Source organism: Hylobates moloch, unplaced genomic scaffold (assembly GCF_009828535.3).
Source record: "Hylobates moloch isolate HMO894 unplaced genomic scaffold, HMol_V3 SCAFFOLD_22, whole genome shotgun sequence".
Taxonomy (NCBI): Eukaryota; Metazoa; Chordata; class Mammalia; order Primates; family Hylobatidae; genus Hylobates; species Hylobates moloch.
The window spans coordinates 9,112,910-9,136,368 of NW_026652297.1; the positions used below are offsets into that span (position 1 = coordinate 9,112,910).

Consider the following 23,459-nt stretch of genomic DNA (forward strand, 5'->3'; position numbering starts at 1 on the left):
TCGCCTCCTACTACCCAGCCCCCTCCTTTGCTTGCCCACTGCCTTATGCTATCAGGATAGAGGTCCAACTCTGGCAAAGCCAAGGCCCTGATGATGTGTCCCATGTGCCTCTCCAGGTTCATCATCCCAAACCCCAGGCTTTTGGAACAACCTACATTCCCCGGTGGCTCCTTTGTTTTAGTCGCTCCTCTCTGGACCTGACCCCTCTGGTGAAGCCCGGCTCCACCAGCCCCTGCTCAGTATCACTTCTCTCTGCTTTGGTTCTAGGCCTCTTAAGAGCTCAGAGTTTTGTTTTATAATCATCTATTGTCTCATCAATCTCCTTCACCAGACTTAAGTTCCTCAAAGGCACAAGCTACCTCACATCTCTGTAGTCCTTGTTCAGCAGTAAAAATTAAGTATATTTTGAATAAATGAATTACAGTTTTACATAAGTTAGCATTATTATTATTATTATTATTATATTATTATTATTACTATTTTTTGAGATGGAGTCTTGCTCTGTTGCGCAGGCCGGAGTGCAGAGGCACGATCTCAGCTCACTACAACCTCCGCCTCCCAGGTTCAAGTGATTCTCCTGCTTCAGCCTCTCCAGTAGCTGGAATTATAGGTACCCGCCACTATGCCCAGCTAAAGTTTTGTATTTTTAGTAGAGATGGGGTTTCACCATGTTGGCCAGCCCATTCTTGAACTCCCGCCTCGGCCTCCAACGTGCTGGGATTACAGTTGTGAGCCACCGCGCCCGGCCGCATTATTACATCTTTAAAATGTCTGTTTACCAGTTTCTCTAACTGGAATACAATACTTTCACCTATAATTACATACAAATCATATATTTTAAAATTATTGCAAAAAAGTGTTTGATTTTCCAGAAAAACATTCTAAATAGAATGTTTTAGATGTTACTAATAATAAAATATAACATTTCTAACTAGTTCTTCATTCGTTGTCTAAATTTAGAGTGAATAGTTCTAAATTGCACACCCAGCCAACTTTCTTGCTCACTGGCCATCTTGCTTGAAGAACTGGGTTAGGATGTACAAACTAGGGAGGGAGTAAAGGAGGCTTCTCTCTCCAGAACAGAAATCAATAGCTGGTCAGGATTTGGGGAGGGGGAGGGGGATGAGTTCTCAGATATGGAGGAAACTGAAGTGGAAGAGCTGTTGCTTCTGTAAAAATAAACTGATAAGAGACAGATGGGAGTGGAACTAAATCAATCAGGAGGTGATGAGAAAAGACGAGTAGCAAGAATGAAAATATCCGAAGTAATGGAAAAAAATATACTAACATTTTTGTTTTATGCTTTTACTTTCTCAATTGTTACAAATTCTTTCAATATTAAATCTGTTGTTCTTTTACATAGTGAAGTTAGTTTTAGCAGATAACAGTTATCAAATTTTTGGTGAATCTGGTTGGGATTGCCCTTCCAGTACAAAACTGATGCCACCGGCCAGCCATTGGTAGGCCTGGCGGTAATTTTCTGTTGGTGATGGACTGTGCTGCCTGAGCCACCGACATCCCCTCTCACTTTGCCCACTGGGACAAACTGCAGGCATTTGCAAGATAGTTAGCTAAGTGTAGGAGTCTGTGACGACGGAACGTATTTTTTTCTTTGTGTGAAAATTACTAGCTTATAATGCCATTACAATTTTACTCCACATCCTTAAAAAAGTGCACAAATTTTACTGATTTTATAGGGCAATCTCCTGAGATATGAGAGAAGCCCAATTCAGGGGAAGCTGAACCTGACACAGCCTCCTTTAATCCTGTCCCAGGGCAGTCACTAACTGCCATCCCAAAGCTGCATTACTTTATCGTATCTCCTTTCCTCATACTCTGTTCAGTTTCTATAAATCATTTCTCTCTACAGTGTTGAGAAGGAACAAAAACATGGGCTTTGGAGTCAGGCAGACCTATGTTAGCATCCTGGCTGTGTCTGGTTGCGAGACCTTCTCAAAGTCACTATAGAACGAGGATAATGAGGTCGAATTCTGGTGTGTGTGTGTGTTAATGAAATCGCCTATGTGAAGACATTGCCCAGTGCCTGGTACTCAATACATGTAGTTTGTTTCCCGCGGATGAGTGGAGCAGAATGCTGCCTGGAGAGCATTTCATTCTCTGATTTATCATTATAAGATCAGGCCTATCCAAAACACTCAATCATCAGAAGGCTTCAATCTCTTTTATTCTGCTTTTTTTCCTAATGTCATAATCCATTTGACTCCTAAGCATGTAAGTAGGTACCACGTAACATAAACAAGGAAACAGAAATAAACTGAATAATACGTGGAAACAAAGCTGTGACTCACACAGATGAAACAGCTGCACAAAAGAAATAACATTAAAACATTTAAAAAGAGACTTAATGTAGGAATAAGCTATTTTAATCAAGCAAAAACAAATTTATATCCATTATTTCTAAAAATAAAATTAGACTTTTCCAATCCTTAACATCTGCATTTAATAATATCTTCTAACCAAAATACAGATGCTAAAACAGCAAGTTACATTATATCTTGTACAGCATACAGTATGTTCACTGTTTACACTTACTTTAATTCTAGTTGGTCATGTACTCAATGCATACTTAAACATCACTCAATAAAATTTTCACAATTAACAAAAAAATGTGACAAGGCTGTCTTAAAACGGCTCTGCTATAAATTGTATAGAATATACAGAATTACAAAGTCAAGTATTTTTTTTATCAAAATATACACCCCTCCCTGAAACTAACACAAGCTATCAACATTTTAAATGAATACAATTATAGAAAATATTTGCAAAATTATTTTTTCATGTATAAATATTCTGCCATATTTACTTTGGTCTAGAATTATCAGCATACAAGTCCACTTAAAAAATATCCACATATAAGGGCTGGGAGAGAGACATCACTACAGGTAATTTTATATTTGCGGTTAACTCAAATCAAAATGACTAGAATACACAGTAATTGTCTTTGATTCATATTAACTGATAAAACAAATTAGTGGATCATAGGATTGCTTATTCAATATTCTAATTATCAATTCAAAAATGATTTTCATAAGCCCTTTGTGACTATCTCTTTAATAAAACTGAAATGAATAGTGTAGGGTATACATATATACAATGTATAAAATAAAGTTGAATTTGCTTGCATTTTCCCATTTTTCTCTACTTATATAATACTGTATGTAAGTGAAAGTAGATGAACAAAAGATAAATGCAGATACAATAGTGGGGTTACTTAACAGCAAGGTACTACAGTATTAAAAGGTCAACTTTAATCATGTCGTTTCCTGGGCGTTTAAATGCTTTCTTACCCACCCAAATCCATACAAAGTCTTCTTCATGGAGACATCACACTTGTAGACAGAAACCGGAGTCCTTTGAGCTACTTCTTCACAATGATAACCTTCCAATCTTCGATAGCCTTGGGTTTCCATCTGTCAAATTCAATGAACATGAATGACTGCAGGTCACGCTGAAACTGCATTCCGGATTCTGTTCACACCGGTGATCAAAGGGGTAGAAATGTTTTCTCTCTCCCTTCTATCCTGGCAGTTTAAAAAAGAATCATGAGTTCCAGCTTTCCAGGAACCTAGTCCACATGATAGAATATGCTGTAGGGCAATTAGATTTTAGGGTAATGTTGATGGTGTGGGTCAAAGAACATTAAAAAAAAACTTCAGTGGGTTTTTAGCAAGGGGTCTAGATGCCTGCAAATATGAAGACAGAGCATCTGGCTTTGTAGATATATTTCTGAGTCTCATAAGTAAAGGATAGAACCATGTCACTCCACATCCTACCTTCCCATCCCCTAAAAACAAAGCTACTGTTTTAGGCAAGGAAGGCCATCACTTCTTCTTGCCCACTCAAGTCATTAATGGGTGGGGTGGAGGGTGGGGGTTCCTTTGTCCTTTTGCTTTATACTAGTCTGTACTTGTGGGCTGCATAATCTCCAAGAAGGCTAGTAATTGTAGGGATTAGGCAGTCACTTTCAAGTGCCTGGGAATTCACTACTGCAGTGTACCTTGCACTAAATCTCTTGGATAGTCCTTCAGGGGAATGGGAGATGGCAGGTTCCACTTGAACCTTTAAGTCTGTCTGGAATAGACCCCCACATCCATGGCCTTGTGGTGGCTGGAAGACTGCAGAGAGTTTCAGAAGAATGTGACCCTCTTTCATTCTCTGAGATGAGGCCATTGCAAAGTAATATGCAGCACAGGTAATCACAGGTAAATTCTGGGAGGGTGTTCCCCCATAGATAAGGCATGACCTATGTTTTCTGTGAATTGAGTAGACCAGTTCTAAGAACAGCTCAGCCATAACTTCAAGGGAACAGCATTCCATCTAAAAGCATTCACATGCTCTTAAATCATATTCAAAATGCTTTCTATTGATTTTTACATGAGTCCTCATTATTTGCAGATCTATTGCTCCTCATAATTCTCTACAGGGGATATGGACAGTTAAAAGTTATAGTGATTTATATATGTATTTTACAAGGTTTGTGTTGCAGAAAAGTAGTTCTACATAATGTATGAATGTCCTACTTTAGGTTACTCATTATGCACATAATTTCAGTTATATTAAGTATTTCATGTGTATCCATTAATTTAAACAAATTTTAATAGTGCAGAAGCCAGATGTGAATAAACACCGTCACACAGCTCATTACCACGTAACATATTTACGAAGATGCCATCTTCAGGATATCTGACCCTTATTTTCTCCAGTGACTAAAGACAGTTCAGCAGCCAGTTCTTATTAGCAATTATTAGAAAGTTTTAAACTAGGCTAAAATTAAACTCCTTTTTTCACTGGTAGAAATACCACAGCTAAGAACTTCATTAACTTTCACAAGAAACTTGGGATATTGGAGGAGTCAGCTATTTTGTTTTTGTGCACTTTGCATAAAGTTAATGCTAAAACCCAAAGTAGATATTAGGATCCTTTTTCTGGAATTTTCACAAATGAGTTTTTTTTTTTTTTTAATTTCACTCCTTCATGACTGTCATGTGAACAAAATTAAACTAAACTTAAATCATAACTAAAAAAAACCACCAACTATATTTTTGAAGATTTTTCTAACTCTTGCCACTCAAAGGACAACATTTTCCACACCGGTTTGTATGTTATCCTTTTGGTCATTGTCTTCTGAATCAATGAAATGTTGATTCTCCAAGGGATTTGAGTTTTCGTGGCACATGTCACCTATTTTCTCCTGCTGACTTGGGCTTTTGAATAAGTGTTTCTTTTGGTGCATTCCAAGGGCAGCAGCTGTTTTGCAAATTTTGGGGCACTGGAAGCAGGCATAACCCTTCCCATTATGCTCCCGAATATGCCTCTGCTCGTGATTCCTTTTGGTGGAGAGATACAAAAATCTCTGAAAGCAGAACTGACAGTGGTAACGCTTTTCTCCAGTATGGATTCTTTCATGGATTTTGAGGGTCTCATTCAAGGTGAATGCCTTGTTGCAATACTGACAGATGAACTCCTTCAAGCCCAGGTGGATGCGTTCGTGTTTCTGTAAGTTTCCTTGCACCGAAAAGCACCGTCCGCAGGTCTTGCACTGGTATGGCTTCTCCCCGGTGTGACATCTCATGTGCATTTTGAGTGTGGAAGGGCTCTGGAACTGCTTGGCGCAGAGCTCGCAGGCATATGGCCGAGAAGTAAGATGCCGGTGGGGCCTTCCTTGGTTTCCAGCCCCCACTGCTTTGTCTCCATCACAGAGTTCACACTGCAGCTTGGGCATCTCTTTAGTTTCTTCTTCCTCAAAGGGTTTATCCTGAGGAGGCTTCCCCACGGCACAATCCAGTTCTGCTGGGTATTTACATTTATGGCTCGGGCTCCTGTTTCCGTGCTCCTTCCTCCAGTTGACTTTCCTCATTTTTCTCAACTGTCTGGATTTCTTTTTGGGTTTGTAGTTGTAGTAAGGGCGCCACGGTTTGTCAGTGGAATCCTGGTCACTTGCGTCATCAAACACTTCACTCATCTCCATGCACTCGGATTGGCAAAGCCCGAGTGGGCTGTCTCCACTGGGTTCTGGGTCATTCCCCGGTGGCAAAGTCTCCTCCTGCATCTGATACTTGGGTCTTCTCCCTCTTTTATAAAACAATTTAGATCCTAGAATGTGCCTTTTCACAATGGCTTCGTTTCCAATTTTCACTGTTATTTGGCAAAGGGGTGCAACGTTACTATTTGTGGAGGTTCCCGGCAGAGCAGGTTTTGCAATGTAGGTTTCAATTTTGCTGGTTTCTTCAGCAATATTTGTGGTTTTGCTCAATGATCCTCCGGGATCAGCAACATAGTTTGACTCCTCCGGTATTTCTCCCCTGGTATGTGATGTAGTTTTCTTTTTCTCCTTAATGCTTTTGGGTCTGCTTGCAAACCTACCCACTTTATCTGGCTCGGGCTTACTGTCATCTTTCAGGGACTGACTGACAGCTGGGTCTGAAAAGGCTCTGTGGTTGCTGCTGGTCATGGCAGCAATGGCATTGCTGTGCATGATCACTGATGAAAACTGGCTGCTGTGTACAATGACCGAGGGTGCAGAGCCACTGTAGCTGATCACAGAGGCGGCATTCTCAGTATTACTCAAAGATAAAACAGGTACATCCCCTGCCTGGAGGTCAGAACTGACAGCATTTTCAGTGGAAGAAACTGACACCTCAGCTGAATAAAAGTTATTGTCAAGATCAATTTTCAATGCCTCCTCTCCCCATTTGGTACCCTCTGCATTTTGTACATTGGCAGAAGTGGGTATGTCCTGACATGCAGATGTTTCCAACGGGATGGCTGGACTGTTGGTCAGGGTGTTTACAGTATCTTGGAAATTCAGCGTTGGTAATTCAGAGCTGTGTGGATTCTGAACAACATAGGTACCAGGTGCAGACTCATTCATTTGACTGTTTTCTCGTGCATTTTCATAGGAAGAATTTCGGTAGCTCTTATAAGGGGCTCTCTTGCATTTCATAGGCAGTAGCCTATAAAGTTTATATGGATAGACACTAGGCTTCAAGCCTCCATTTGCTGTTTTTTTACTGATGGAAAGTCTATGATCGATGGCATGGAAAGACTTCTGATGATTTTTGAGTATGTAGTAGGTCATGAAAGTTTCAAGACAGAAAATGCACTGATATCGTCTTTCTCCCGTATGCCAAATTTCATGCCTTGTCCTGTACTCAGCCAATGCAAATACTTTGTTGCAGTAATGGCAAGGATATGTTCTTCTCCAGGAGTGAACATTTGCATGTCTTCGGAGGCTAGACAAGGTCACATAACTACGTTTGCACACAACGCAACTATAGAGCATTTGCCCATTAACAAATTTAACCATGTGGTCCGTGTCTGGCAAAGTACTTCCAGTACTGGAAAATTCACCAATCCTATTTTCAGATAATAAAGGTTCTGGACCTGTGAATGAACCTCCATTTTGTCCAATGGTAGGATAGTTTTCTAAAAAGCGTTGGTTTCCTCCAGGAATGGGCATGTGGCTTGACCTCATGCAGATCTGTTCATGCCGATCCAACCTGTTCAGGGTGGTGAATTGTTTGTTGCAATACTTGCACACTAAAGGCTCCTGGGTTGGCTTGTGAAGCTGCATGTGGGCACTGAGCAGAGTGCTGCTGTCAAAGGCTTTGGAACAGCAGCTACAATTGTACACCAGAGGTGGAACCTCTGCTGCTGGTGGCCCAGGAACATCAGAAGATTGATTTTCATCTTCCCTGGAAAGATGGACATCTCCTTCATTGTTTGGAGACTTTGAACGAGTGAGAACGGCAGCTGGCTGTGGACTTCTTTCTTGATTAACCTCTAAGTTGGATACTGGAGGGGGTGGTATATTTTCTGTGGCTGAATCAGAATCCTGTGGTATGGAGAATGTCTTTGGCTTCCGGCAGGTTTTCGGTTTCGCTGCAAGGGCTTCACAATTTTCTTTCCCCGTGTTACCAGGTGAACTGCCATCAGGTTCACGTACAGGCTGACTTCTGTAAGCCTCAGCTACGGAAGAAACAGCGTATGAGTGCTCGGCGAGTGTGCGGACAGGCTCTGCCTCGTGGCAGACGTTCGTCCTCTCCAGGCAAAGGCTAGCTGTTCTCATGGAGTCGGAGACCTTTTTGAAACTTGCCCTCAAGTCCAGCGGGGAAAACATGTTATTACTATTTTCTGTTTCGATGATGGAAAATGCATTTGTGATCCTCGGCCCATTAGTGATGGCTGGTTCTTCATGCCTTTTTTCATTTTTTTCTTCTTTAACCACTCCCTTTTCAGTAATACAGAATACATAGGGACCCGGGGAATTTGAGAAGTTGCGATCAGTAAGGTCTTCCAAGAATGATATTCCCAGCTTTTTTCCTGCAGCTGCAAGATCAGTGACTGTTTCCTGTCTCTTGACGACGACTGTGGAACTGTAGATATAATTAAGTATTTCAGTAAACACTTCAGCTTTGAGATCGTCCAGCTCCAGGACGTGGCTGGAAATACAGATTGTATGGCTCCAAAAGATATTTTTAAAATACAGGCTTGAAGCTGCCAGCACATTGCTGTGGGCTTTAAATTTGGTGTCTTCCACAATGATAGTGACATCGCATAAAATGCCCCGAATGCGCTGCTCATTTAAGATGGAGAGCACCGTGTCACTGTGAAAGTCGTCCTTGAGGTCCCTGGAAAGGGACATGACTGTCATCTGAAACAAGACGAGAGAAATGGTCAGATTATCTTCCACAGGTGGCTTCTTTATCTCTAGACTATTTTCCACTTCTGTGAAAAACTGTTCTTTTGTATGAAACTTCAGGTTTTTATCTCATTCTGTTGATGCTCCCAAGACTCAAGAGTCAACATTAGAAGCTAAATCTTTTTCTTGCCCCAGCCTGTTTCTCATACCATTGCTAATAGTTGTTATCATTGGAAATCCTCCCAGAACTCCTTCCCCTTTTCTCCAAAGTTGGAGCTATATATACATGTCCAAATTTGGGAGGGGAGGAGTTTTTTTTTTTTCTCTCTGAAATGTTAAGGGTCTCATCATCATTCAAGGCTGCTGCTTTGAACTACTAGAGGTGGGCAATGCCATGGTCCTGCCACAAGCTTCCTGCCTATTTTCAAAGAGAACTCTGATGATCCAGTCATAACCATGAAGCAGGAAAATGATTTTTTTTTTGAGACAAAGTCTCGCTCTGTGACCCAGGCTGGAGTGCAGTGGTGCAGTCTCCACTCACTGCAACCTCCACTTCCCAGGCTCAAGCGATTCTCTCACCTCAGCTTCCTGAGTAGCTGGGACCACAGGTGTGAGCCACCATGCCCGGCTCATTTTTGTACTGTTGGTAGAGACAGGGTTTCGCCATGTTGCCTGGGCTATTTTTTTAAATAAATTTTCCTTAAGTGGTACCTATATGCAAAGCTATTGCCCACTCAGCGAAGAAGCAAGAACCGAAGGAGCCCTTCCTAATTTGTGGCTCAGAAGGGTCAATCTCTGGAGTTGGAGGGTGTGTAACCAAGTCTGACCACCAGGGGCACCCTGCCTCTCTGCGCTGTTGGCCCTGTGGGGACTCATTAGGATCCTTTTCTAGTTTCCCCTTTAGTAGAGACAAAGTAGACTAGGGTTTTCAAAAAGAACTGTCAGGTATTGAAGGCAACTAAAAAGGAGGCAAAATGTAAAACCAGGAAAGGACATTTCTAATTCCTTTGACAAGAATGGACAAGAATGAATCTAGTCACAGATTCTTGAATTAGCACAACTTCAAGGCACAGTGGCTCTTGTTCTGGTCTGAGGATCCTATCTCCATTCTTCTCTGTATTTGCTATATTCGCTATATAAGTCCTATTCCATGAGTCTGGGGTGCTAGAGCTTACTAACTGATATTTTAGTGAGGGGCAGTGAAAAGCAGCAGCTTTCATACTTCCCACAGTAAGAGATACACAGTACATAGTGACCTAAGACACAAATGAAATTAACACTCACCCTTACTAGGTGTGATGCATTCTGTTCTGTGCTAGTATTTTTCTTTTTTCTTTTCTTTTCTTTTTTTTTTTTTTGAGATGGAGTCTTGCTCTGTCGCCAGGCTGGAGTGCAATGGCATGATCTCAGCTCACTGCAACCTCCGGCTCCAGGGTTCAAGCGATTCTCCTGCCTCAGCCTCCCAAGTAGCTGGGACTATACGCAAGCCACTATGCCCAGCTAATTTTTGTATTTTTAGTAGAGACGGGGTTTCACCATGTTGGCCAGGATGGTCTCGATCTCTTGACCTCGTGATCTGCCTGCCTCGGCCTCCCAAAGTGCTGGGATTACAGGCGTGAGCCACTGCACCCAGCCTTTTCTTTTAAAGAATGCTTACAGCAACTCAGTAATTTCACTACCCACTAATAGATCACCACATGCAGTTAAAAGTAAAGCAAAACAAACAAAACACTCACAAAAAAACCCCTCTGGTCTACAGAACATACTAACCAGCGATTCATCCAGTCTATGCTATTCTGTATTAAGAGACGTCTCCAGAAAGCCTTACAGTTTGATGATACTTCTTTAACTCTCAGTGGCAATGTTTTCCTAGCACTAAAATATAACATTTAGCTCATGGCATTTATTTAGTTGGATGAACCAGATGGCCACACAAAGAACCTCTCTTTACCTTTTTGTAAAGCTGCTATTATAAGCTGTGACTATTATGTTATTTAGTGTCCTTTATACAAGGATCCATTTGATAAATTCTTTTATTGTATCCAGTCATAGGAAAAAAGTACCTTTCTACTAACAAATTCTTCAATTCAGATAATGAGAACACTATATTCACCATGTTTCTGTTTTAATCCTCAAGACAAAGAAGCTCAGAACTAACTTTTATCATCAATTGTTGTAGCTATTCTTAGCCTGGGTTTCTGGTGTGCCTATTGTTTCATTTTCTTTATTTAACATTAGTTCTTCTGCTCTTGTTTACCCTGCCTTTAACTGTAATCTTCTATGAATCTTTTCTAGAAGTATGGGGGATTATTTCTACAAATAAAACTAGAATGAAACGAAATGGAATCTTATGACTTCCTCTTTGCCTCTGAAGGGAGAAATGGTCACCCCGGAGTGAAGGAGTCTGTCCTTCACTGGGTCACAGATCAATAGCATACTTTGCTGATGTTTCTTTTGCCTTCTTTGAAGTCTCTCGGCTCTGGGCCCCTGTAGGATCTCCTTTCTCCCCTGACTCATATATTTTTATCATGTCTGGCTTCTTGGAAGCCCACATGTTATTTTAATTCTTTATCAGCCTGACTACATAGCTTCAGATCTGACAAAACACATGCTATATGATTCAAAAAGGTGGCTTAAGTCTATGCTGACATCATCTATTTTGTCTTTCCAATTCAAAAGTACTGCTTCTTCCAAAACATTCTGCTTCACAGCATCCTGAACTTCCCTTTAGGCTCTGCTTCCATTTGGGGAATACGGCATTTCACATCAGGCTAATGAACACTCTAGGGTGTCCTGACTCAGATTTATAATATACAAAGCTCCAACCAGTCTGTGGGGTTCTGATTCTTCTCTCAGATTGTTCAATTAGGATGGTTAGCAAAAGGCCAACTCTTAACATGGAATAATATCGTAGTCATACTTAACAGAACAACATATACAATAAGAATCATTATATATGTCATTAAAATATTGTCATAACTTTGCAAAATCCAAGCATGACATTTTTCCGGGGGGGATATCTACCTTTGTGTGTCAGAAAGCCTTTAAAAATCATAGTTACTAAGTAGCACCTTGATTTGCCTTCTTGACACACCTTTTAACAACTTTATCCAGCAAATATGTTAATATGGTCAGACATAGTACTTGGGTGCTAGAGATATACAGGAGATAGGAACAGGAGGAAGGCAAGTCTCTGTTCTCAAGGAGCCCAGAGTCTAGGGGAAGAAAGAGAACTGTCAACTAATCATTGGAATCCATGATGGCAGGCCTTATACTGGAGATAAGTATAAAATGTTAGAAGAGTAAGTACAATTATTTACAGAGGCCCTGGATTACTTCCATAAATAAATAAAACAGGGGTATAGGAAGGATGCTGTAAGCAGAAGGAACACCATAGGCAAAAAAATTAAAAATGATCAAACTGGGTACTGTTCTCAGGGGCTGATGAGGGAGTCTGAGTGGTAGCAGGAGTGGCGTGTGCGGCCCAGTCGACAGCGTCTACGTGCGGCCAGGCACGTGGCAGGCCTTAGCATGTGTTTGTTGAATGAGACAGCCTGGGAAAGAAGGGTCAGACCAGATCATAAAGGGCCCTAAAGGACTCCCTACAGTTAAATTTTATATTGCAGGGAATAGGGAACCACTGAGAGTTATAATGAAATTTGAGCTTTTTTAAAAAAAATCACGCAGCCTGCAGTATGCTGAAAGTCTCAGAGGGAGGCAGGCTGCAGGCAGGAGACCAATAGGCCATCACAGTGGTCCAGGTGAGAAGTAGCTATTCACCCCAGACAGAGTGAGAGCCTGGGGAAGAACAGATGACTCGACTTCCCGGCTAAGAAAGTGGGATGGGGTGGGCTAGGCGTGGTGGCTCATGCCTGTAATCCCAGCACTTTGGGAGGCCGAGGCAGGTGGATCACCTGAGGTCGGGAGTTCATGACCAGCCTCACCAACATGGTGAAACCCCGTCTCTACTAAAAATACAAAATTAGCCGGGCATGGTGGCACATACCTGTAATCCCAGCTACACGGGAGGCTGAGACAGGAGAACTGCTTGAACCCAGGAGGTGGAGGTTGTGGTGAGCCAAGATTGTGCCATTGTACTCCAGCCTGGGCAACAAGAGCGAAACTCCATCTCAAAAAAAAAAAAAAAAAGAAAGAAAGAAAGAAAGTGGGATGGGGTGTTGGAGGTGGTGATGGCATCTGAATTCAAAATTTACTTTAATTCTCTTAACAAATATTTATTGAACAATTGCTAGGCAGAAGGCATCAGCTAAGTGCTATAGAAAGACACGAGTTCAATCAGCTGGGCATAGTGGCGTCCGCCTGTAGTCCCAGCTACTCGGGAGGCTGAGGCAGACGAACTGCTTGAACCCAGGAGGCAGAGATTGCAGTGAGCCAAGATTGCGCCACTGCACTCCAGCGTGGGCAACAGAGCGAGACTCCATCTCAAAAAAAATAAATAAAGAAATAAAAGAAAAAGAAAAAAGACAAGCGTTCATTCCTCCTTTGAATGAATGCTTACTGAATACCTATTATATGCTTTGAGACAGTGGTTCCTAAACCTGGCCAGGCATCAAAATCACCTGGGAGGTATTCAGATAGTACAGTTTTACAGATTCCACCTCCCCTGCTCCTATAGAGATTCTGGTTTAGAACAGCTGGGGTGAGACCCTGGAATCCATATGTATTTTTATACCTTAATTTCTTTTGTGAATAAATAATACATTCATATGATATCAAATTGAAAAAGCACACAAAGTAAACACTGGAAAGTGTCCTTCCCACCTTGTTCCAGAGGAGCACCTTATTTCAGGTAGTTTTTAATCAACCAGCCAGAACCGTTCTAAGGGCTGACACTAAAACTCAGTGCCGTAAGAGAAACAAAAATTCTACACTCAAAGGTTTGCAGGGTGGCAGGGGAACTAAGATGTGTTCATGAAACACTGCAAAACAAAGATACCCAGGGAACATCCAGGATCAGGCATGCAGGGAAAAGGTATGGGAGTTCAACAGAGAGTAAGGGAGGCAGAAGGGGGAGGCTGAGAAACTCCCTGCAGGAGGACGTGGCATGTACTGGATCCTGCTGCTGGAATTGAGTGCTGCAGATATGGACAAGAGGAGAAAAGGGAACTTCAGGCAGAAAGAGACAGAGTCAGAGTTTCATGCCCTCAAGAAGTTTATAATCCAGGAGTCAATGCAACTGCTTAAAACGAAGAGTCCAAATCTGCAAATGGAACTTGAAAAAAAGCAGTGAAACTTGTTGGAGAAGCAATTTAAAGTTAAGACTCTAGTATCCACCTCTCCAATCTTAACAGTGCCTGCTCCCCAAACCACCAAGTGTTGTCAAAACTGTCTTTAGAGCACAGTTATCCAGCTCATTGGATGATCTCAGAAAGTGCTACAGCTAAAAGGTATTCCACAGGTCCAAAGTGCAACAGGGAAATGAGTTCTAAATCTGCAGACCAAAGGAGGCCCACTGTAAGCCATGCAGCAAATCCGGTCCCCACAGGTTTTGTTTGACCCATGTGATTTTTAAAACTATGTTTTTGAAAATCTTAGTTAACCATGTTGAAAAACTGTAACATAAAAATCAAGATAGCCGGCTGGGCGCGGTGGCTCATGCCTGTAATCCCAGCACTTTGGGAGGCCAAGGTGGGTGGATCACTTGAGGTCAGGAGTTCAAGACTAGCCTGGCCAACATGGTGAAACTCCATCTCTATTAAAAATACAAAAATTAGCCAGGCATGGTGGTGAGTGCCTGTAGTCCCAGCTACTTGGGAGGCTGAGGCAGGAGAATCACTTGAACCTGGGAGGGGGAGGTTGCAGTGAGCCGAGATCACGCCACTGCACTCCAGCCTAGGCAACAGAGCAAGACTCTGTCTCAAAAAAAAAAAAAAGAAAAAAGAAAATCAATATAGCTTTTTCTGAAAAATAGGAAGACCAGGCAACACTGCGGTTGTAGCCTGCCTGGTAAAAAGGACTCGCACCAAGTGGCCGTGTCCCTAACACACACACGCTGCCTGCCCAGGGATTTATCAGCAGGCAGCTTCTCTCAGTAATGTGGCCTGCCTGGCCTCTTCGGCAGGTTCAGTTTGTGTGACTGATAAGAACAGGAAGTAAAATAACATTGGACCCACAGATCTTAGACATACTTACTTGAAGGATATCCCCAGGAGGAAAATTTAGACTTTAAAAGAGCTCACGTGGGAGGGGGACAGTCATTTTCACCAAAAACAGTATTCTTTGACTTTAAAGTTACTTTAAAGCAATCTCCTCCACTATGTTTCTTCATGAAGAGTAACTTAAAACAGAAGTCTTAGGAGATCCTGCCAATGGAAAGCCCCCAACAGATGTCAGAAAAAGAAATATAAGTTAGAAAGAAGATGAGGTTTAATTTACATGTAACTTTCTAAAATATTTTCTAAAAAGCAAGTTTTCTGCAATAAATTCACCGAGATGGAACAGATAAGCATAAAAAGGCTAACAAAAATATTCCAGATATAAAAATTTAGATGAGTCAATATTTTTAAAAACATAAAGTAATTTGTAATTGGATAACTGGCCATCTGACTTTAATGTCATTATTTTCCTGAGTTTGCATTTTAGCTGGAATAGCTTTTAAAATATGTTTTTATTTTAGTTTTCTTTTTTTTTTTGAGGCAGAGTCTCACTCTGTTGCCCAGGCTGGAGTGCAGTGGTGTGATCTTGGCTCACTGCAACCTCCGCTTCCAGGGTTCAAGCAATTCTTCTGCCTCAGCCTCCCAAGTAGCTGGGGTTACAGATGTGTGCCACCATGCCTGGCTAATTTTTGTATTTTTAGTAGAGACGGGGTTTCACCATGTTGGCCAGGCTGGTCTTGAACTCCTGACCTTGTAATTTGCCCACCTCGGCCTCCCAAAGGGCTGGGATTACAGATGTGCGCCACCGTGCCCGGCCTAAAATATATTTTTTAAATGCATATTACACATGTGTATATAGCCACATGTATGTGCAAATACAAGCATGAATATATAAATATACTGACATATATCATACTTAAATACATTTTATATGCACAGATGTAGAAATAGGATGAACATATAATTCAACATCCAAAACAGGACACTTGAGCGAGAAAGGAGGTACGACTAATGCCAGGGAAATAGGTATACATTGGGATTGTACCTTAAAAAATCAGGATGAATGGTCATCCAGCATTTTATACATAAACAAATCTCTATATAAATTATTTTACTTTTATTATCTTTTTTCTTTTTTGAGACAGGGTCTTGCTCTGCCACCTAGGCTGGAGAGCTGTCAGACAGCAGTGGTGCTGTCATGGCTCATCACAGCCTTGAACTCCTGGGTTTGAGTGATCCTTCCACCTCAGCTTTCCCCCATCCCCCAACATTAGCTGGGACTACAGGCATGTGCCACCATCCTTGGATAATTTCTAAATTTTTTGTTAGAGATGGGGTCCCACTATGTTGCCCAGGCTGGTCTCAAATCCTGGGCTCAAGTGATGCTCCCACCTTGGCCTCCCAAAGTGCTTGGATTACAGGCCTGAGCCACCACAGCCAGCCTATATAAATTAAATATAAAATTATATATTATACTTATAAGGACATTTGTATTTATTTACATAAAGAATATTGTACAAATATGTAAAGTACTTTTAAGAATTATATAAATATCTGATAAACATATTTTATAATTAGACTTCATATAAATGCCACTGGGAAATTCTAGTAAATTAGCATATTTGGAATTTTCTGTTTTTGTCTCCTGCTATGCTTCAGCCTTATATAATAAAAACACCTACATATAATGTAAACAGAGGCACTTAAGATACTTTTGATGACTGAAATGAACTTTCTTCACTTTTTAGAATTTCCTAGGTTTAGAAAAAAATGAATCTACGCTCATGGTCAAAGGCTGAAACAGCACAGATATGCATTAAAGTAAAAAGCAGAAGTCCCCTTCTCCATCCTAGCCTCCCCACTCCCTACAACCATACTCTCCCCGCCCCCCCAGTGCACACACAGCACACACTCTCCCTCGTCATAGGTCCCTTTTCTTATAACTTTGGAAGACTTCTACATTCTGCCTGAATAAAGCCTTAGGAGAGAAACTGTTTTTCCTCTTAAGATTATCCTTCTCTCCCAGTCCCTAGTTCCCCTACCTGGCAATCCTCACTTGTTCTTGTCTCAGTTGATGTCTTATCTGCATAGCCTTGCTCCTCCAGAATTTCTAGTTTTGGGTTTCCCATCATTACAATGTATGCTATCATGAATTTGTTCACATTTATATCTTCCCTATGAGCTCCTTGAGTACAGGGACAATCTGATTCATTTTTGTACTCTCTGCACCTGTAGGCATGACAATCCGTTGTTGGTGATGTTGAGAGTAAGCAGACGGGAACTGGCCCTAGAGAGCGGCCTTGAGAAAGTGCCTTCAAGTTCTAAGAATGCAGGATTGCTTCACTCTTCTCTCTGCAATTTCTTAAAGATTTACTAATAAAAACACACTTTTAGGAGATTATCACTTGTCAAGTTTTGGTGTAGTATCAAAGAATATCCATAATTAGCTAAAAAGGCTATTAAAAAATTCCTTCCCTTTCCAACTACCTATTTGTGAGAAGCTGGATTTGCTTTATGTACTTCAACTAAAACAGCATTACCACAGCTGAAGGCAGGAGCAGAGATGAAAATCTAGCTGTCTTTCTATCAAGCCAGACTTTAAAATATTTGCAAACATGTAAAACAGTACTAGTCCTCTCACAATTTTTTTGTTTTAAAAAATAGTTACTTTTAATAAAATGTTATTTTATCATTCAGTTGGATTTATCACAGTCATTTCCCATCAGTTAATAAATATTAGGTAGGTGCAATTAAAAGTAGTGGCAAAAACTGCAATTACTTTTGCATCAATCTAATCTTTAAATTCTCATTTAAAATGTTGAATACGGTAAATATTGACAGAAAGAACTCAGATAAACAAAAGCTCTTTGCATACCCAATGACTGTAAGAGTGTAAGGGAGTGTAGGGACCAAAAAATTTGAGAACTGCTGTGCTAACCAAAAAAAAAAAAAAAAAGTCAAAACAATTTTAATTAAAAATCTTAAATAATTTTCTAAGAAATTATTTAAAAATTATTTTACTCAATAAAATAAATATACATAAGCCTAAAAGGACTAAAGAGACAGTGAATAAAATGTGGTGAAACACAAAGCAGAAATCCTCAGGAGACAGATGGAGACCAAGGGATACAGAAACACAGACACACCCACAGTCACGCAGATATACACACTCTCCATACCTGTCCTTAATTTTCCAAGTTTGAGGTGATGAGTATTTCTTGAGTTTGAACATGACTGAAAAACCAGGTGGACCAATGGTCTGGTCCACACTATACACAGGTGAAAACTGTTCTTTGAGGTTGCTACGTACAATTTGTTTATACAATCAAGCTATCATTGCTTGCATCCTTGCCTTCCAAGTCTCAAAGGTTAGCTTGGTCACAGTAATCTATCCTAGATATTGCTTTAAGTATTGGTTCACTCATTCTGGGAATGAATTTGAAAATAAGGGAAACAATTCTTGGCAATAATCTGACTTTAACTACTTCCCAGTATTTCCAGCTTAATTAAATCTTCTCTCCCTTCAATTAGTTAAGGCGATCTTACTGAAATACACAGAAGAAAACTTAAAATGATAGTTTCCATATAAACTCTAATTCTTACAATGCAAAATGAATCTTGAAAAATCTCTTTAAATTGTTAACTAATGCATCTATTATGCAGATCTTTATAGGGCTTGTTAGTAAAATCTGGTGTATTTTTATTAGTGAAGCTCTAAGACATTACAGAGAGGAGAGTTAAGTAAACATTTTCAGTCTACATTCTTAGTGAGAACTACAAGTCACTTACTCAAAGCCACTCTCCAGGGCCAGACTGAATCCCATTTTTTTTAATCTTCTAATCAGAGGAAAAGGCCAAGAGCCCTCTTGCCAGCCCTTGGCCACGCAGCTCCTAACGTACATAATAACAACTGAATCGACAGAGCAACTTTCTCCTCCCTCTACGGCAAGTTGTCTTCTATAAAAAGAAACGTAGAAATAAAACCTAACTAAAAAAAGAACGCACTGTATTAGGATACTGACCTGGAATCCTGCAAAAGTCAAACCTGCAGTCCATACTGGGCCAGCGCAGGGGCCATATCAAAGTGAAATCTACTGCGCAGGTCTGTTATTCCCTGCGGAAAGTTTTCCGACAAAGGATATTTTGCTTCAGTGAGCTGGCTGCACCATCCCACACACATCTTTGCAGTATATTTTCTCAAAGTCATGTTGGGTGACTACGTCAGACCTCCTCACGTGACGGGGTGTTAGAAACACACGCATCAGATCTCGAAAACAGATTACAAAACAGAAGTCCTTTATGGAGTTGAGCTGTCTCTAGGAAAAGGAAAATCCTGTTGATGTTGCCTTCTAAATGCGGCCTGAAACGGGCACAGAAAAGCTACATTTATCAGATTTTACTGCACTTAAGTTATCAGATTCAAGAAGGCATAGTGTGACAGGGGAAGCTTATTTTTTAACTGAAATTCAGGCTGTTCTAAAGGCCAACATCGGGAAGCTGCTGGAGTGCACTCAGCAGAGAGGGAGGCCAGCTTGGACAACCTCACCTATTATCTGGAAAAGGTAAACATTAGGGCCCTGGACTTGCAGTTGCGTGCACATAGGATTGTGAGAACGAGTACTATCAGATTCATGAATGATGCAATGGGCCCAGTTAAATATTTTAGGTTGCTTGTTTGGAAAGATGAAAGGGGGAAAAGGTCCTGAGTTTCTTTTTTTCTTTTTGAAATGCAGCAGTGTTTCAGGGTAGCTCGTGTGCCTTGGGTTCATCTCAGGATCAAGCTTGCCTGGGCACCTGCTTGCTTAAGAAATCTGGCAAACAGGCTTAGAGAATCTCTCTGAAGCAAACTTTTGAGTGCTGTGTCTCTATTTCTTGTTCTACCCAAATTCCACTGACACTCAGAGTCCCCCAAAATATATATATATATATATATATTTTGTTTGTTTGTTTGTTTGTTTGTTTGTTTTTGAGACGAAGTCTTGCTCTTGTCCCCCATGCTGGAGTGCAATGGCATGATCTCGGCTCACTGCAACCTCCATGTCCTGGGTTCAAGCGATTCTCCTGCCTCAGCCTCCCGAGTAGCTGGGATTACAGGCGCCTGCCACCATGCCCGGCTAATTTTTGTATTTTTAGTAGAGACGGGGTTTCACCATGTTGGTCAGGCTGGTCTCAAACTCCTGACCTCAGATGATCCTCCTGCCTCGGCCTCCCAAAGTGTTGGGATTACAGGTGTGAGCCACCATGCCTGGCCCCAAAATGTATTAATAGAAGGTATTTTTAATCTGAATGCTGTGGGGAATGATGTGTCCCAGAGTTCCCCAGGACAGCGTTCCTGTCCCCTGAAAATTTTCATTTTAGGGGTAAGCTTATCAAGCATTGGTTTCAAAAGCCAACCGTCATTTCCTTGTGAACCCAAAGGACTGGCTGATTGAATGGAAGGTGGCTCTGTACCTCTCAGTTGATTGCTACCTCTGGGGGAGGGCAGAGGGAAGAGCCGTTTACATTCTGGCTTCTGAACAAGAGTGAACCTCCAGCTAATCACAAGAATGAGTTGTCCTAAAATGGACGAAGCACCAGCTGCTGCTCTGGTGTTAAATCTAAATCCGCCTCCCCCACTGCACTGCCGCTCCCCACTCCCTGCCCCTCTGCACCCTGGGTTTCTGGGGACTCCTGCAAGACAGTGAATCACAGTTTACATTGGTACTTCCTGGATAAATCAGAAACTGGGCAGTGAGGAGTGAATGAGATGATGCGCCTGAGAAGCACCAAGTGTGGTCCATGGCACCTAGCAGGGGGTTCAAGAAATGTCAGCTGGAATTAGCTTGAGAACTGGCTGCATCTGCCTAGTTGGTAGCTATGGAGAGAACTGTTCATGCAGCTTATCCTTCATCCAGTATGTAGGGTGATCTTTAAAAACCACAAATGAGGCCGGGCGTGGTGGCTCATGCCTGTAATCCCAGCACTTTGGGAGGCTGAGGCAGGTGGATCACCTGAGGTCAGCAGTTCGAGACCACCCTGACCAACATGACAAAACACCATCTCTACTAAATACAAAAAAAAAATTAGCTGGGTGTGGTAGCGCATGCCTGTAATCCTAGCTACTCGGGAGGCTGAGGCAGGAGAATCACTTGAACCCAGGAGGCAGAGGTTGCAGTGAGCCAAGATCGCGCCATTGCACTCCAGCCTGGGTGACAAGAGCAAAACTCTGTCTCAAAAAAACAAAACGAAACAAAACAAAAAACAAAAAAACAAACCCACAAATGAGATCAAGTCAAGCCCTGCTCAAAGCCCTTCAGCGGACTTCCCCTGATCTTAGGATAAAATCAGACCCTTCCCAGTGCCTAGCAAGGCCCTGTGCTGTCCACTCTCCAGACTCACTCGTTCCCTCCCACTGCACTCCTTGCACTGCCTTTGCTCAGGGACACAGGCTCCCTGGGCTGACTCCACCTGCCCAGTCTCTTCTGGCCCTGTGGCCTTTGAGGCACATGGTTCCGGCACTGCCCATGGCTGGCTCAGGCTCGTGCTTCAGGCCCAGCTCAAATGTCTCCTCGGAGGGGCCACCCCATCTCTCTATCTGCTGCCCTTTTGGTTTGCACTCACATCAGCTTGTTTATTTCTTCATACTGCTTACCTCAACCTGCAATTATCACCTGTCCTTGCCTGCTTGTTTACTGTCCACTCTGCCCGCCAGAAAGTAAGCTCCAGGAGGAGCTGCTTCTCTAGGCTGCTCACTCACTGTTCACTGCTGTATCTCCAGGCCGCAGCACATGGCAGGGGCATGCGGTAAATGTCTGGCGAGTAAGTGACATGACCATGCATATGAAACACAAACCAGGCTCACCCCGACTAAAAAAAGCAACCTGCCGCTGTCCCCTGCACTCACGATCCCCCAAAAAGCAACCTGCCTCTGTCCCCTGCACTCACGATCCCCCAAAAAGCAACCTGCCGCTGTCCCCTGCACTCACGATCCCCCAAAAGGCAACCTGCCACCTTCCCCTGCACTCACGATCCCCCAAAAGGCAACCTGCCGCCTTCCCCTGCACTCACGATCCCCCAAAAAGCAAACTGCCTCTGTCCCCTGCACTCATGATCCCCCAGAAGGCAACCTGCTGCCTTCCCCTGTCCTCACGATCCCCCTCGCCCTGCTCTGCTTTTTTGACCTTTCCACGGCACTCAACATTCCAATATACTACATAGAAAATGGACTTATTGTCTGTCTGCTTGCAAAAATGTAAGCCCCATAAGAGTACCAATCTTTAATTTTCTTCACTGATCTACCTTAAGCACCTGGAACAGTGCCTGACACAGAGTAGGCCCTCAGTATTCATTTACAAAATGAACAATCTATACTATAAAAAGATATATGTTTATAAATCAACATTACATGAGGATGGTCACCATAAATATTGCCAATTACAATTTTCGTCTGTCTGAATTCTCCAATATTGAATAAAATTGCTTTTATTAGATACATTTCAAGTTGTAAAGCACTTTGCATATTAATTCATTTAATCACCTCCACAATCCTGTGGAGGCTGGCACATAAAAAATGGAAATACTGGCCGGGCGCCTTAGCTCATGCCTGTAATCCCAGCACTTTGGGAGGCCGGGGCAGGAGGATCATCTGAGGTCAAGAGTTTTGAGACAAGCCTGACCAACATGGTGAAATCCCATCTCTACTAAAAATACAAAATATTAGCCGGGTGTGGTGGCAGGCGCCTGTAATCCCAGCTACTTGGGTGGCTGAGACAGGAGAATCGCTTGAACCCCGGAGGTGGAGGTTGCAGCGAGCTGAGATTGCGCCACTGTACTCCAGCCTGGGTGACAGAGCAAAACTCCGTCTAAAGAAAAAAAAAATGCAAATACTAGTATATACTCACAGGATTCAATGAATTAACAGTTAGTGCCCAATATGGAAGCTAGTATTATTAACATGCTCATAGTACAGCTGTGGTAACTGAGCCCGGAGAAGTGACTTGTCTCACATCAATGTGCACACATACAGCAGTAATTAAGTCAGAGCAGGTGACTTGTTCTATAAGGCACCAAAGGGCCCAGCCGTGAGTCCAAACTGCAGGCTTGTTATACAAGATCCCCACGGAAGAAGCTGGCAGCTGGAAAAGACCCAGAATGGGATTCAAGAGGTTGGGCAGTTGGGGGCAACCAGCCTGAGTCATATGCCAAGAAATCACAGAGAGAACAAGGAATGTGCCAGAGAGGTCTCCAAGCAGGGCAGCCGAGGATGGCAGTTAAGGCATGCAGCCCCTTGATCCCAGGTGGCAGTTGCCAGGATGATCTGAGCATTGCTGGGTGGTGGGCCTTGGGCCTGGGGTCCTTCATGGCTGGCCAGGTGTACAACAGCTGTCCAGTAGGCATTTTCCAGGTGCCACCTGAGATGTAATCAATCTGTGTCTGCCCCACAGCCCAGAAAACACTGGCACAGCCAGGATTTGCTAATCTAAAGTAAATGCCTCAGGAAGATGGGTTTTCATTCGCCTCCCCTCCCCCACCACAGGTATGTAGGTTTACTTTCTTACTACAGGTCTGTGATAATGCAGTCCCCAGGGATTATGGGGCTCATCCTGGGGACATGCCAGTCAGGGTGCAGCATGAGACTGGTGAGTGTGAAGCTTCAGGGGACCACTGGGGGAAGACAGTCTCCAAGGGCAGAGCTGGCTTCT

General features: G+C 42.4%; 1 protein-coding gene across 17 annotated transcripts in view; it reads right to left on the reverse strand.

Annotated features, from left to right (window-relative positions):
- Positions 1 to 2,166: 2,166 nt before the first annotated feature.
- The window catches only part of ZBTB38 (zinc finger and BTB domain containing 38), an 81,293-nt gene continuing 60,000 nt past the window's right edge, over positions 2,167 to 23,459 (reverse strand). For 7 of the 17 annotated variants that reach the window (XM_032144211.2, XM_032144206.2, XM_032144213.2 and 4 more), the window contains one exon: positions 2,167 to 8,674. In XM_032144211.2, coding sequence (XP_032000102.1) covers positions 5,090 to 8,674 — 3,585 coding nt within the window. In that variant the 3' untranslated portion in view covers positions 2,167 to 5,089. Of the gene's footprint in view, positions 8,675 to 9,946; positions 10,363 to 12,668; positions 12,792 to 14,815; positions 14,986 to 18,567; positions 18,736 to 18,800; positions 19,608 to 23,459 lie in introns of those variants that run through there. The other 10 variants (XM_058433290.1, XM_058433291.1, XM_058433289.1 and 7 more) reach the window with 7 other exon arrangements.